This window comes from Plectrocnemia conspersa, unplaced genomic scaffold (genome assembly GCF_051122295.1).
Source record: "Plectrocnemia conspersa isolate PC_06_02 unplaced genomic scaffold, ASM5112229v1 ptg000012l, whole genome shotgun sequence".
Taxonomy (NCBI): Eukaryota; Metazoa; Arthropoda; class Insecta; order Trichoptera; family Polycentropodidae; genus Plectrocnemia; species Plectrocnemia conspersa.
The window spans coordinates 8,789,038-8,806,348 of record NW_028277176.1 but is presented as its reverse complement, the minus strand read 5'-3'; the positions used below and the strand labels follow the sequence as shown (position 1 = coordinate 8,806,348).

Below are 17,311 nucleotides of genomic sequence, written 5' to 3'. Positions count from 1 at the left end.
CTTATATACCATCGAAAATTTAGTAAGAGTCTAACGGCCCATTTAATTTTCGATCCTCTAACCAATGCCAATAATTTAGGGTAGAACCAGACTTTTTTTGTCTAATGCATATATTAGTGAGTGTATCAGAATATTTAAAATCTATACATGTATAGATTTTATCAGTATTTATCAGTACAGACGAAAGTTTTACATCTATGATTTTGAGTAATGCTAAAATATTATAAATTTCAATAATATTGCTCGATTTAAAAAGTTATTGCTTGTTAAATATTGCGGAAAAGAAACACATCACCACAAACGTAGCGACAGTTATAAAAAATCACTTTTTATGAACCACGCTAAAAATATTTTAGGGGTTCAAAATATAAAAGGGTTTTGCGACTTAATTTAATTGAGCTATAAAAAGGTGCTATATAATATCTAAAAAGTAAAAGATAACTCATCTCAATCATATAATACTATATTTATGGAATAATAAATTATTTTTTATCTTTAAGATTTAAATTATATAAGTAGTTTTAAGATCAAATTTGCACATCTTATATGTTTTTTTTATTTGGCGTAAATAAAAAATACAGCTTAGTATATGTTTCATTAAGTATTTTTTCTACCCAATGACAAATATTGCTTAAGCTTTTTTAAGGCACAGTTACACATAAGCAGATGTATTTAATCGTAACACTAATATTCAAATATATACCAAGTCAAATTTTTTAAAGGTTTACTAAATAACACATATGTATATTATTCTTACTTGCGTACGTGCGTCTTATAAAATTACTCCTAAAAAATACACAAACACATTCGTGCGTCTTTTCAGAAATAACAGCGGTATTGTGATAACAGTTTCCTATTCTCTACTTTCACTTTACTCTCGTACGTGGGTTGGCAGCAACTGTCGGGCAAACGTCGGATCGATCGAAGAAAATGATGCGAAAAATCGAGTCGGGGGGTGGAAAAACAACAAAATACCCGAAAATTTTCCGAGACTTTTCCGCGACGCTAATCGGAAAATGCCAATGTTCGGTCGGTCATATTTCTCGTCACGGTTGAGCCACTTTGTTCGGAAGGAAATAATCAAAGGATAATTTCGCAACGCAAATCTCGTCGGGGGATCGACAAATCCCGGATTTGGGATAACTCTCAGATGGTCTATTAACCGCTCTAATGATGTATGGTGCCCACTTATGATGTTGTTAAAAATATAAATAAACAATGTTTAAAATCTCGTGGGATCAATTAGATAGTGAATTTTAGATAAATAAGTTATTATTATGCAACTTTGTTGCCAACGATTAACGCGCAGGATATCCAAAGACGTCATAGGGTGGGACTATTCCACCTCCACGAAAGGCTTTCCACCCCGAATTGACTTTAGTTAGCAGCTTCAAATACCCAGTTTATTCTACCGTGCATATTGTTTTTGTCTTCTGGTGGTGTTCTATATCAATTTATATTGAGATTTTTTAATATATGTCAAGAGTATACCAGCTTTATTTTTAAGACCCCCAGTGCTTGTGAATATAGTGATATGTGCGAAAGTGATTTTAATTCAAGTGTACGTGAACATGGACCGCGTGTGATGAATTTACTTGTGATGTGATATCGATATTATACCAGAATACTGGAGTGAATTTGCTCCAACAAGCGATAATCAAGATTTCGAAGGTATTCCAGGGAAACAAGTTTTTCCCAATCATAATGAAAGCATCGAAAAAGTGGCAAATTTATTTATTGGCAATGCTTTGTTCGAAATAATAGTTTCGGAAGCAAATTTATATCATCGGCAAACGTCTCACAAATACAAAAATATAAAAAAAAAAACATTACAGAGTGTAATCATGTGACAGTAAATGCACTGCAAAAGTAGTTTAGTTTACTTATTATAATGGGTATAGCTCATAAGTTCAACAAACCCCATAATTGAGACGCTGATATTTCGAAAAACTATGTCAAGAAATAGATATAGCCAACTTTTAACTTTTTTGAACCAAAACGATCGGCCATACAATAATATAAATCTCAATATTTAATTTACTGTAATAAATATACATAGTTAAATAATATTTTGAAAAACAAAGGAAAAAACATTTTTTTTTGTTTTTTCATTTAATTCAATACGCATTGTTTTATTCGTTCAGTGTCTATCAAAATTTAAATCGTAACAGCGAAATTGAATTCAAAGATTTTTTTTCGGGTAAGGCTAAAGTATGGATGCCAAAATTCAGTCGAATCTATCGATTCTGAACAGATTTCACCAGTTTCTACCACATCTTACCGTGCCCGTGTTGTCGGTCCACCAGAAAGCTTTCAGATATACTGAAAGACCATCAGCCAGTACAAATAAAAAGTGAAGTGAAATATATAAGAAGAAAATTTCGTGTTTGTTCTGCACATGGAATAAGGAAAAATATAGCATACATGTGCAGAAGTTGTGAAATTCCTCTTCATATTGACGAGTGTTTTTATACGTATTAAAAAATGTGAATAGTGTAAATAAAAAAATGTGCAAATAATAAAAATAAATATAAATAGTGATGTAGAGTGGTTCATAAGTGTAATGATAAAAATAAATCAAAAATGTGAATAGTGTAAAAAAAGGTTAATAATAAAAATAAATATAAATAGTGATATAGTGCGGTTTATAAGTGTAATGATGAAAATCAACGTGTCCGTGGCAGTTGTAAGCAGAAAAAGGACGTCGAAAATTTTGGTGAGTGCAAATTATATTATATTATAAACGGATATTTTTAACAAATCGTTTATACAAACATTTATAGTAGCATTTAAACATACATATTATTAGGTTATAAATAACTGGTGTGTAACCATTGCAACCATTTTCAATTTTAAACAAAATATTAGGAATGGAAAATACATATTTATTCGTTCATGATTTTATTCCTCAGAAATCCTTTTAAGTGCAATAATATTTTTTTTTAAATTATTTTTCTTAATGAGGGCAATAAACCAATACGTCAAAAATTTATCTGAATTGTAACTCTTTCCCATTGGCTTATAGGAAATTTATTAGGAAATTATAAAATAACAAACACCCAGAAAAAAATGTTGATAAGTTAATAGATGATATTGTTTTTAAGTTCTTTGATTACTGTGGTATTTAATTTATCTACATACACTGTAACGATTTTATTTTTTAATTTTGCCATAACATACAGAATTTTAAATTGGAAAGCTTTGGTAATTGATGTATTATCAGGATGTTTCGATTTCTTTTGATTGGATTGCTTTTATGTTTACCTAGCCAGAAAGTTTGACTCTGTAATTTATTTTCGTTCAAGAAGTGTAACATAATTTAGCTTTGTGTGAGTTTGACTAATAGTAGATTTTAAAATGTTTTTAACTGGAGTGTCAAAAAAATGTTGGAATGACGGGATTAATTTAGTATGACTGTTATCTTGCTTATTTATCCTTTTAATTCAGTAAAAGTCAATCGTCTTATTCAGTTCTTATTCTGATAATTTAGGGCTAAACCAGACTATTTGTTGTCTGAAATATAACTTATATGAAGCGTTGACGTGCATCTGTGCAATGGTAGATAAAACTATTCAAATGTTAGTAGTCTATGGCATACAAATCTCCGATCTGTTTTCCTTAGCTCTGTTTTTAATGGTTTTAATTCAAGTGCTTTAAAACTCTTACTAGGTACCGTTCAATAAATGTCTGCATAGATTTGATATTATAAATCTAATAAAAAAAATCAAGTTTTGGCGTATAATTTTGTCGTAACGATTATGGGTGGTCCTGAAAAAATTAAAAAAACATTGCTTCATATTTTAACACAAATTTGATTTATGAAATTTTTGCTGTACAATTTGGTCCATTTAATATAAAGAAAATATTTTTTTTATTAAAAACAAATATAGGAATATACTGGTTTAAATAATAGAAAACTGAAAAATAGAAAATCTCGCGGTGCAGCTTCAATTTTATTATGATTTACAAGTAGCATATCAGAAAAACATTATTAAAAATGTCTTAATAAGTATTTAAATTTTATTATTCTAATACCGAACTATTCATAATATATATGCTTATATAATTGCGCCAATTCCAAAATTTGCAATATATAATATTATAGTATTTTATTTTAATTTGCACAAAGTAGTATATATATAATTAAAAATTATAAAAAATAAGATCAAGGAACTATTTGCATTTTTATGAAATGCCAGCATACAACGCATATCAATTATATAATATATAAATATATATTTTTAGATTCATAATAAATATAAACTTCTTTTTTTGCAATATTCTGAAAATGATAAAAGTCTTACTAAAACTTTTTACTTAAACTATAAGAAAAAAAATATGCAATTTATTACAACTATTCAAATATTTTTTATACCTAACTAGTATATTGAATATGCTTTAAATCTTCTGCTTTTTTAGTTTTTATATCTCATAAGTCTGTACCTTTTTTATTTTTAAGTGTAAAGAAAAAAATACTATTATATAACGTTAAATCTCTGTTGGCGAAGACGTCGTATTGTTCAGGGCAATATTTCTCTCGGCTCGTTTTTTTATGTACTGTATATTTTACATAATATTTTATTAAAGCTTCTATCTCGCACAAGTTTCTTAAAATCGTAATATAAAATTTACAGCGTAAATCTACGATCTTCGTACTTAAAAAAATAAACATAAAATACAATTTACGCGGACACAATACAAAACCTTTTATATAGTATATAGGGCATGAACATATTATCTACAATCAGTCGATCGAAAGATTAATACTTTAATTGATTCTTATTTACTCTCGTCGTGTTTATCAGTGTTAACTCTCGTGAGATACGAACGTATCTAAATAAGGGCACTCAATTCCTTTGTGTTGTTTCTTGTAAAAGGCACTTAAACTCGAGACGATGAACACATGGTACGCGGGCAAACACGCCATACATTTTATCTTAAACGTCTGAGTATTTCTTGTTTTCGCGACACGTTTGTCAGGGAAAAAATAACAACGTAAAATGAAACAGTAATAATACAATAAAAAAAAAACATTGTCCAATTCGAAAAAAATGAATTATGCGTACCAAAGAATTGTCGTTTTTATCGCGAGGGTGTGCCCGCATTTAACTATGTGGGTTAAAAGGATTTGTTACTGAATCGTGTCTGGTTCATTTCATATTTAATCACATTTTTAATCCTCACAGAGTTTTTCCGGCACATAATTAATCTTACTAATCCCCGGTTTACGGTTTCATACATCCACATACACGCACCAAAATTTCAAAAAGGTTTTGCGGAATTAATTTCAACTTGTAATCAATTTTAAAACACGTCGTTCGATCGTGAAGATTTAAAATATGTGAAAAAAGGTACTTGCTAATAAACTGAAGCGATCAGATAATAACTGTTAACATACAAAGGATAATTGGAAAGTAAAAATAGAGAATATTTTGTAGCATTTAATTTTAATTTAAATAAAAAATACTATACAAATCTTAATTACTTCACTTAATGGTTATTATTTTATCGTCGTTACCTTTTTAGCACGTTTACTTTGAATTTATCATCCTCAAACTACTTCTAAATTTTAATATTATTTTTATGACATATTTTTATTATTATATTAAATATTCCGTAAACGGACTGAAATTAAGAAACGCACGTAGCGTTAAAAGTCGTAAATCACCGCCGTGTGACACATGTGCCGTGTAATATTTTAAATCAATTTCACACGTCAAATACAATTTTGCACACGAAAAATAATTTTAATCAAAAATCATTTGTGAAAAAAGCGGCACCGATATCAACTCATGCCCATTATGTGCAGCAAGCGAGATCCATTTTCAATGATTGATTATAAACAAAATTTCTGGGTCTTGTTTATATGTACCTTTATATAAACATTCGCAAATCGACCGTAACGAACATCGCTTTTGATTATACGCAATCGTATATACAAACAATATGTATTTATACAATATATATATACAATCGTAAATTTGTTAGAGTTCGATAGTCCTATAACTTGCCATTCTTATATAATATTAACCATTCACAAAAAATGATAATTTTTTTTGTCAATAAATACTTTAAGAACTGCATGATAAAGTTTCATTTAATACCAATTCACATGCCTAGTTTATTGTCTGCCAGAAATCAAAAATGCCGCAAGTCATTTTTTGCATCCGTGGCGTTCGGGCTCTCTGCCGTCGTCTTTGTGCTTGACGTTGAAGCCGTGTCTTTTTATTTGATTGTGAATGTACATAGTTCTTACATTATCAAAATAATTAAGATAATCGTAAAAAAATTACCATTCAAATATTCACCTCTATTAAAAGCTTCTAAAAAGCACGAATATTTTTGAACATCTGGCACAAATCTATCCTGTCTTATACAGCGGGTTTAAAACTTCCAATGAGAATTATCGATTTGGCATTTTTCTCTAAAAATTCATGAGAAGATAAGAAATACTAATTACGGCCATTCAATGGACAGAATAGGACTGAGAACATGAGTTGTAGTAATTCAAAATTTCTACTTGTTGATTTAAAAATAAAATAAGTTGAATCTTTGTGGCAGATAGAATGCATAATTTAATCAGTTTTTTCGAAGAGGTATAGTGCTTTTTTTATATTTTATCCTATGATTTCCGACTAGTTAAAATGAACTACCTGAAATCAATACATTAATATTTTAGTCAGCTGACGATTTTAATTTACAGTGCCTTTAACTGCTGATAGAATACAATGTTACTGTTTAGTATTTCTGGCATCGTAGTGTCTAGAATAATTTTAGTCGAATGATTTTAATATATTTTACTTCCTTTACTAGTCAAAACAACGATTGGCAAAGTTTAAAAACTATGGTATACATAAAATAAACTAAAAGGTGCAAATATGTATGCATTAATTCGTTAAAAATACTAAATTTATCCATATATATTTAGTATTTTTATGATACACATATATTATTAGGTTAACATATAATTATAAATAGGATATATTCTTAAATTGTCAGCAATAATATTATGTACAATTTTGTATACATATATTAGTATTTTCCGATTACCCAAATAACTTAGAGTGATTTCTAAACCCTAAAATATATACTTAATATACTATATGCACTAAAATTAGTTATTGAATTACAATATTGTAAAAATATGTTACATTTAGTCGCAAAATGCGTTTGTAAGCTGTGTGCTTATATTATATATTTTAAAGCAACTTATATTTTTAGTTTAATAAATACATAAATATTATACTAGAGACTTATTAAAATAAGGGTTTAAATATGGATTGAATTTCTTAACAAATGCTAATATTATATACTGTAGGGTTGTCTCTAGATATGTTTTATAAAATCTCAAACTCAAACATCTCAAAAAACGCTTTAATCAACGATTTCACATTTAACTATTATGGAAAACAAATTTTTTGAAGCTAATATCTATAACATAATAAATATTTTTTTAATTTTCACTTAAGTAGAATTATTGCTATTTAAGAACATTAATAGTACCATAATGTGTGCTAAAGTAAATATAACCTTTTTAATTAAACATACATAAAGAACTTAAATAGACAATTAAAGCACGCAATTTTTTTTTAACATTTATTCATATACTTTTTTGGGCGCTTTTTGTGCAAAAACTTATGCTAGACTGAGACAACGAATAATCAATTACTAATGACAATCTGAGAAAGATACAAAAATTACAGAGAAGTGTTATTTTACAATTTACTATTGGGCTTAAGTATAGCAAACAATTAAACAATAAATAACGATTAAACTGATGATTACATGTTAATTTATTTGATATTGTATAATCAACATAAAATCAACATTATAATTATGATTTCTTTTAAGTGAGTTTTTTCAAATGAATACTATTATTTTTTGCTAGGATATTTATTATTTGGTTTTATATTGTCACTGTTTGAGATTTTTTTATATGTACCAAAGGATAATATAAAGTTAAACTAATTAAATTAAGCGTTATATTTAAAGTAATATTAAATAAAAATGCTAAAGTTTGAACTGTGTAATTTATAAAATAAAATATTGGAGCTATTTGTATATTGTAAAAAAATAGTGACTGCATAGATATTCAGTTTATTTAAAGTTGTGTATAATTAAAAATGATTGAGTTTAGGATTTAAACATAGGAGTCTGTAAGTTTCTGGAATTTGTCAAAGTAAGAAGCAATTCATGGTATTTAAAACCATCATCACGTAATAATTTTTGATAATTCGTAATTAAAAATATTTATTTTAATTACTTTTTTAAATTATTTTAATACATACTTCGTTAAAAAACAGATTTATTTGTAATATTTACAAAGTTTATTAATTCATTAAACCGCAAGTATTTACGTTAACGAGAATTCCATTGAATTGCATGCTGAAATGGCGACGGTCCAATACAAATCCATCCATTAGGTAACCTTTACTACAAATGATTTGGCAATAATGCCGCTTGGGAAAATCAGCAGTCAAAGCAATGGTTCACTTTGATTTCTCGACTCAAATCGTATATCCTTTAGCAGATTTAATCCGTAGTATGTGTGTTTCTCTTATTGACCAAACAGTATTGGATAAGGCAAAGTTAATCTAGTCAATATAGAGGAAAACATTTAATTTTAACTATTGTAAACATTTAATTTTAACTATCATGATCATTTAAATTATTTTGCGAGTATATGATAAAGAATCTATAACAGCTGCAATGCTATTTTAAAACAATTGGATCAGAAATATACGCGGTGATTTATCTCATTAGTTTTTCTCGTCTGGTTTTGTGAATATTAAAAAAAATATTTTTTCGGTATTAGTCATCAAAATATGTATTATATTTAGATAATTTTGCAAGTATGACGTTTTTTGATACAGATGGTTTTGATAATATGCAACGAGTTGCAATTTTAAACTTAGTGTCTGATATAAAAATATAGCCTATAATGCTATTTATAAGCAAAAAATAAACGATAGTTTTGTGTATATATATATTTATATATTATTTTAATTATATTACGAAGTTTTCAGTTTTGCATATGGCAAATATAATAAAACGTTAAATTTATAAATTCTTTTCTATCAATTTTTATGGTAATTTAACGATTTAATTAATTTGTACCGCCCTGTGCGGAAGAGAGGAGCGCTCAGAGTCGGATTGAATAAATCGAGTTTTGAATGGAATACTAAACGAGAGGGATGTTTGACCTTAATTTGACATCTCATATAATGTTCACGCACAAAAAAGAACACAAAAGCGTAAAAATTCGCTTAGAGTCTTGAGGGAAATGTATCATATTATATACGCACACACATCGAAAATAATATGACATATTTTTCTTAAGGGCGTGCAGAAGTCTACTTATATATCAATCCGGCAAACGCTGACACACATAAATTGCATATGCGAAGATTCGGTAACCAATATGTTCTTTCAGGATATTACCCACTCGGCAAAGTCTAGTTTATATCATCGATATCCCTTATCCGTATCGTCACAGGGGTGAAAAAAGAAAGACACTCTGATATCGAATTTGGAATACTGAAGGGGTGGAATAATTCTGACAGACATCATCAAAAGATTATATAATATTTCGCAAGCAGATAAATGTTCGTTAGCGTCTATTATATCGGTATCTTAGTTTGTGTATTGATAATATTCCGTGCGAATTTCGGATGTATCGGTAATTTATTAAATTGATTACACACTGCCAAAACACTTCAACTGTTAACTGCATTAAGTTCGGTTATCTAGTTTCGCGATCCACTCAAAGTTTATTGCCGGTTAATTTCGATTACTCGCCCAACTTAAGCGATTTGTTGTCTTATGGTATTTATGACTATTAAACTTCAATACGCGTTTAATATATTTATTTTAATAAAATATAATCATTATAAATAAATGTGTGATAAACAATAAAATTAGGTTATACGATACAAATTTTGCCGTAATATTTTATATTTAAGTGATTTATTGGGTTGTTATTAAATCAACTCTTAAAGGATTTCTCAAGAGTGAAACCTGGACTTCTGCTCTTTACGGTATTTATTAATGACATAAATACGGCAGTCACAATTTTTGTTATGTATGCAGATGATTTACAATTATTTAAATGAATTCAATTTTTTGCGGACTCCTTCTCTTTACAAAGTGATTTAGATTCTCGATGAAGATAGGCTTTCGTCAAACGTCTGCCGTTTATTATCGGAACGTGGTGTACTGTGCTATTTTTTCGATCCTGTTCAGTTTATTCTTATGTTCATGGTGGGGTTTATAAAGTAACACTTTAGTTCGGAGAATTCTTGAATTGAGGTCTATAACTTGAAATCCCCTAATCTTAATAAAAAAAGTTCAGAAAAGGTTTTTGAGATACATTAATAAGAGGATATTTAGTTATTATTCGTTTTTGTATCCCAGCATTTTTCTTTGGGGAGTATTGGGATACGATTGGTCGCAGAAAGTTGTTTGTCGTTTAGCAATTCTATAAAACACTGAAGGGATCAGTCGACAATTAATTCGGAACATATTTGAGAATCACGACCACACCTTTAGAGCTAGGACATCCGCACTAGCCAACTTACCCATGTCTGTCACCATCCAGCTCCATAATACGCTGTCATTGCATATTAATCCATTTAATATCAGCTATGAGAAGCTGGTCTGGTTCTTTAAATATTTTTTTTTAATTCGAATATTTTATGACTTTTTCTTTCTTACTATGTTTTATTATTAATCCTGATTTTGTGTATTAAAGCTATGACTCATTAGGGTAATCTTTTAAATTAAAATGGTCTTAATTTGATATAAATAAAAAACAATAAATCATTCCTGCAGTAGCTTTCCATCAAAGAGTGGCCGTAATTGTATAATCTAGATTTTTTTTTTTTTTAAATTTTGTTTATTACATAATTAAATAATACATTTTTATAAACATATATATTTACATTTCATTGGTTGCTGGTTAATTACCATTATCACAATTTACGATTCATTAGCTAAATTAAGAGGAATTACAAAAATAAGAATAATAATAAAAAACATAAAATACGTGAAGTTTAGGTCAAAGTACATAAACACCCTTAACAAAAAAAAAGAAAAAAAAAAGAAAATAAAATAAAATAAAAAAATAAAATAATTATAAATTATAAATATATATTTTTAATATAAAACTCGTAGACCTGGTGCTGTTAAATTATTAGATAAAATTTATGCGTCAGAGCAAGATGTGCTTTGGCATTTTGTGTTTATATTTAAATTTGAGTTTGTTTTTGTCGTAATCACCGATTCTTGAGATTAACGGGTTAGTATGATCTCGCGGTATATTTTTATAATAATTATTCGTATGGTGGTGAACATGTTCTTTAATAGTTGGAATTAAATATTTATTATGAAGTTTTTTGAGGTTAGTATAAAAAGGTGTATTATAAATTATTTTTATAGCTTTATTTTGAACAACTTGTAGTTTAGAAAAGTTAGTATTACACGTATTACTCCACACTGGGCAGGCGTAAGTCATTGCCGGTCTGATTAATTGCTTATATAATAGAATTTTATTTTTAGTAGTTAGCGCACTTTTTCGATTAAAAATTGATTTTAACGCCGCGATGGCTGCGAGCCCTTTAGATTTAAGTTCGGTTATATGTTTATTAAATTTAAGCTTGGTGTCCAGGTGAATTCCGAGGTACTTAACGCTCGCCTTCCATTCTATACACTTTCCCTGCTCGCTTATAATAGTCGGGGGCAAAGGTTGTCTTCGAGTTGTAAAAATTATAGCCTCCGTTTTGTCCTGATTTATTTTTATTTTCCACTTTTTGAAATAATTACTTATGAGAGTTAAGGATTTTTGCAATTTTATTGAAATAGGCTTAAGACCGTAAGAGCTACTCATTATCGCCGTATCATCGGCATACATTGAAAGACAAGTATTTTTTAAAATAGGTATATCATTTGTGTACAAAATGAAAAGGAACGGTCCAAGTAAACTCCCCTGAGGAACACCAGCTGGGATATTACGCGGTATCGATTGTTCATTATTTACTGAAACAACATAACTTCGACGATCAAGGTAGGAGCGTAACAAGTGTAGCAGATAGTTAGGGGTTTTATATTTGTGGAGTTTGTAAATCAACCCATCATGCCACACAGTATCAAACGCTTTTTCCACATCTAACATTAAGAGTCCCGTTGATTTTTTCATGTTAAAATTAGCGGAGATGTGCTCAGTTAACCTATTGAGCTGATGAGTCGTAGAGTGGTTTTCGCGGAAGCCAAATTGTTCATTGATAATTTTATTCCCCAAAGATCCCTTTAAACGTGATAAAATTATTTTTTCTAATATTTTACTGAATGACGGTAATAGGCTTATTGGACGATAATTAATAGCGATAGTGTTATCCTTTCTTGGCTTTCTAATTGGGTGGATCTTTGCGGTTTTCCAAATAGCGGGAAAGTACCCGAAAGATAAGCAGGCATTAAAAATATTTGTTAGATAATTGATGCTAATTCTTGGAAGTTGTTTTATCGTAACGTTATCTAATTTATCTATACCGGGACTTTTTCTATTCTTTAAATTTTTTATGATGTTATTAACTTCTGATAAACCAACTTTGTTCACTAAACTAATATCTACGCTAGATGAATTAATATTTCGTATCGCACGGGCGACTTTGTTGTCTATTTTTGAATCTAAGTAATTTACAGTAAGCGAATAAGATGTGGAGAAAGCGCTGGCTAAATTTTCTGCCTTATCCTTGTTCGTGCATGCGATGGTGTTTCCATTTTTTAATGGGGGTATTTCCGAATGTTTATATTTAAGTGATTTAGTTATTTTCCATAAGGAATTATCGGCCGGGTTTAGATTTTTTAGTTTACGCGTCCACGATTCGTTTTTTATTTGCTGAATTTTATCGCGAATATAACTAGTTACGCGGTTTATTACAGATTTAAGTCGCGGAGATTTATTATTTTGCCACTGTTTTCTTAGTTTATTTTTGATTTTTATTATTTCGATAAGTTGTGGAGTAAGTTGATTTTTATTATTATGATTTTTACGCGTCGGTATTGATGATATTTTGGCTTCTTCGATAACGGATGTTAAATAACTGATATCATCGTCAATTTGTTTAATGTTATGCGGAGTATAATTCTGTCGCTCATCTTGCAAACGAGACTCGACTATATCTTTAAACTTTTTCCAGTCAGCTTTTAAATAGTCAAAAAGCGTTTCAGAGACTACCTCCGCTGAACCCTCCAGCGAGAATAACACTGGAAGATGGTCAGAAGACAATGCCTGAACGCAATACATTTCTGACATATTTAAGTTACCCTTGACCAAAGCAATATCCAGAATTGACGGCGTCATGTGATTGGAAGGGTAATGCGACGGCGAATTTGGAAAGTTGACAATCGTGTCAGAGTCGCTCAAGTAGTTAAAAAGTGACGCTCCAGATCGATTTGCCCCAGAACAGCCCCAATGCATATGACGGGCATTGAAGTCCCCAGTAAGAATGACCGAGTCTCCTAAAGAAAATATCGAATCTAGATCACTCCGGAGCAGTTCATCACTAGGCGAATTATACCCCGCAGCAATTATTATTATTTTATTTTTATGAATAATTTGAATCGCGACGGTTTCTAGATTATTAGTGTTAGTGTTTATACGCGCGTGTTTTATCGATTTTTTAACAAATATCGCGACCCCTCCGCCTGGCCTTGAGGGTCGGTCCCTCCGAATGCAGGCAAAGTTAGGTAAATATACGATAACATGTGGTTTTAGATAAGTTTCGGTGACTACGACAATATCAAGTTTGTACTCACTGATTAACAGCTCCAGCTCTCCGGTTTTGTTTCGGATCCCACGGGAATTCCACGTCATGAGTTGAATGTCTTCTTTAGAAGAGGTCATCAAGATACTCGACCATCATCAAAGCAATTTCAATTTTGCTAGCGCACTTTCCGGCCTTAGTTCGGATTTCCTGGAGGATAGTCAGCATCCTGCGAAGCTCATCAGTAGACATGGCTTCTGATGAGGGCTTCTCAGACTGTCGGGCTTGGGGGCGTTGTTGCGTCTTAATTGGGGTGGCTTCCGGGACGATAGTCGGTTTTTTCACTGCTGGTTTCGTTGGCCGAAGGGCAGGAAACTGACTCTGTTCCAGAGCGAACGTTGGCTTGGGTGCGGTCTGTACGGCGGTATGTGGCTTTTGCTGCCTCTTCTTCATCTGCTGGAGATATTCTGTCCTGCGAGGACAGTCCTTGTAGTTGGCCGGGTGACTTCCACTGCATCCAGTGCAGGTTGCTGGCGTCTCTCGGTCTTTTTTAGTGCATTCGGAAGTGGCGTGGTTTCCTGTGCATTTCACGCATCTGGGGTCTCGTTGGCAGTTCCTCGCAGCGTGGCCATACTGCTGGCATCTGAAACATTGAGTCGCGTGCGACTTATTACGCTTGTATTTTTCAAGCGTGGCCTTAGTGAAGCAAACGTACCGGATGCTTCTTATGGACGTCACCGTCGTCTCAGCGGAAAATTGCGTCAGGTAGAGCCGCGAGGAGGTCTCTGCCTTGGTGTTCATCGCCGTTACTTTGACGACGCTTAATCCTTGCCGCTCCAAATCAGCAGCGATTTCTTCAACGGGAACCTCAGGAAGCCCCCTCAAGACAGATTTAACTGTCTTGTCTTCGTCGGCAGTAAAGGTGTGAAAGGCACGGCGGCCCTTCAAACCATCCATCAGGGTCGCTCGCAGTTCGAGCGTCGCACACTGGATAGAAACATTACCTCCTCCGGTGTAGCGGAGAGTAAAATTTCCTGATTTGGTCATCGACTTGATAAGGTCGATGGTCTGGAGATGTGTGCCAACCACCTCCATGATGACAGGTGGCACTCTTGAGTGTTTACTCCCGGCAACTTCGGGGAGTTTGTCGTACCTGTTTTGACTTGAAGTCGGCAACAGGTTCGCGTCAGTAGAGGGTCGGGCAGTTTTCTTTGGCATCTGCCATTCTTGTTCTGCTGATGGCGATAGGTACGCTTTTAACGTACCCACCGCACGCTTGCGCGTAAGCGTCTTCTTCATCGCGCCGATAATGTCTCTGGCGTCGTATTGTTGCAAATGGTCGCGGGTGGGGGGTCGGAGCTTTGAACGGCAGCGAGAGCAGGCGCGGATGCGTCCGTTCACCGCTGAGGTACAGAGCAGAGTGAATATAATCTAGATTAAACTTTATCCTGAACAACTTATACTGACTTTTATACTACCATTGTCGATAAGAGGAAAACAATACATTATCTATCTTTTTCCCCATTGTCCCGAAACTAACTATAAATGATAGGGTGGTAATGAAAAATGCTATTTATTACATTATATACAAAAAGTTTTACTACGTCTCGTGTAATGTGTAAAAATATTAGTCTATCTAAGCAACTCTTGTATATTGACTTGGCTAATGCACTGATACAAATAATAAATAAACAAGGTTTTGCGTACTTTACTCAAACTAAAACAAGTTCTAATACTATAAAAATATTTTGTCGTATATATGCTATTGCAGCGCCTTTAAAAAAATATTTTAAATATGTTGTGCCAAACTCCTTTGTCATTTTTTATATTACAAATATAAATAATATACCGGCATTATTAGGTCAGATCGGAGGAGGGCCGAATATCTGCTGACTATTGAGTTCGATTAGTTGATTTCAAATATTGAATCTTAAATTAATTTACTGGGTTGATTAAGAGACTTTTAATTAGGTTTTCGAGGGAAGTGGTAAATAGCTCTGGAGCAATGCACCCTAATGAAATTATTATTCTTTTTTGCTTTTTTAAGGCGCTTTCCTTAACTCTTTTTACTGATTAGCACCCCCTTAAATTCATAAATACATTCTCGCACACTTTTGAAAAATTTGCGTCGATTTTATTATTTAGGAAGCTACATTTGGTGCAAGATCATTTATTTAATAAAAAAGAAATGCAAATTGAATCTTCCATTGAATCTTGGTAGAATCTAAATAGATCTAATATTCATATTTGAACCTATGATAATATATCAAATTAAATGTTTCATTGAAATGTTGTACATCAAGTATAACTGTAAATACTATTTTTAGAATGATTAAATCAAGCATGGGACAGTTTGAAAAATTCCTATTTTTGACTTGACTTTTCTATTAATGAAGTAATTTTTTTATTTGCTGTTGTTATGTTTTTACTAAATCCTTTCCTTTGTGCGTTTCATTCAGTCAGAGGATTAAATATATCTGTTAAGTTGGCTAGTCAAAGTATTACATCTTTATTTAGAGGTTTTAACTAAGTAACAGATTAGGTTATTCTGTAACTGTTTAATTTTCCCATGTAATTCAAAAACCTAGCTTAGCACGTGACCTTTCAAAAACTTTCGCATTTTGCTGCTATAAAGAAGCAAAATAAGAACAGCACTGATTTCTTTGCAAAAGCACGAAATACACGATCCTCTGATAAACTACATATACTTCATTAGCTAAGTGTTGTTTTAAACTTTCTGTAGAAAAACTTTTGATACAATTGCAATAAGGTGCAACATGCAATGTGTTATTGTAACTTGCGGTATAAAAAAAATCATCATATTTATTGGTATTTCCTGTTTCAAAAAAGTATTTAATGTGATTAAAAACATCGAATCTTACTGACGGCAGCTTTAGTGGCTTACATAATAAATACTTTTCCAACGTTTATTTTTTCTTAATGTATCGCATTTATCAACATTAGTTGACTTGTTTACCTAAATACATACCACAAATATTTATATATATTTTACTACTTGTAGTAAAATATTATCACTAAGATTTTAAATTCAAGAACAAGTCATATCGTTCGATATAGAAATCTGCTAGATTTGTATTTGTGCTTCAGAACCTAATAAATTTTAATAATTTCTAATGCACATGGTTTTACCAATTACTTAGTTATTTTATTAGCGTACGTATATACCACTTGATAAATAGCTTTTAACGAGGACTTTTAACTGCTTCAACGTTAATGTAGTGACTGTTCAATGTATTTTTAAGACTTTGTCCTGCAGCTTGACCACCATACCGACTGTTGAAATGCTCCAATAACTTTGACGGTTTAAGATTAAGGTTTGAAAATATCTTGCAATAAAAATGCGTTGTGGTTGTTGCATGTTATATTTTTATGCTGTGTAACTAAATTTAAGATCAAAAAAGAAAATTTTATCATAGGCTCCAAAAATACATAGTTCAGTCGAGTTGAATAAACATAGCACAAGACAGTTTTAAATTTTATATTACAAATCTAACAGTTAAACTACATTCGCACCCTTAGAAATGCTTTCT

The 17,311-nt window shown here is 31.2% G+C and overlaps 2 protein-coding genes across 2 annotated transcripts in view; one reads left to right on the top strand and one right to left on the bottom strand.

The window, feature by feature from the left end:
* Octalpha2R (alpha2-adrenergic-like octopamine receptor) overlaps positions 1-17,311 on the top strand; it is a 317,014-nt gene that overhangs the window by 135,389 nt on the left and 164,314 nt on the right. The window lies entirely within an intron of this gene.
* On the bottom strand, positions 11,258-15,176 carry LOC148228128 (uncharacterized). Its single transcript, XM_088200838.1, has 2 exons — positions 14,476-15,176; positions 11,258-14,403 (listed from the first exon to the last, which is right to left on the bottom strand). Exons 1-2 carry the CDS (start codon positions 15,057-15,059, stop codon positions 13,887-13,889), a joined length of 1,101 nt encoding a protein of 366 aa, XP_088056964.1. The 5' UTR covers positions 15,060-15,176; the 3' UTR covers positions 11,258-13,886.

Coding starts and splice junctions, on each gene's coding strand:
- LOC148228128 (XM_088200838.1), bottom strand. CDS start 15,059: ATGAAGAAGACGCTTACGCGCAAGCGTGCGGTGGGTACGTTAAAAGCG. Junction 14,404..14,475: donor ACGTCCATAAGAAGCATCCG/GTACGTTTGCTT, acceptor TCAATGTTTCAG/ATGCCAGCAGTATGGCCACG.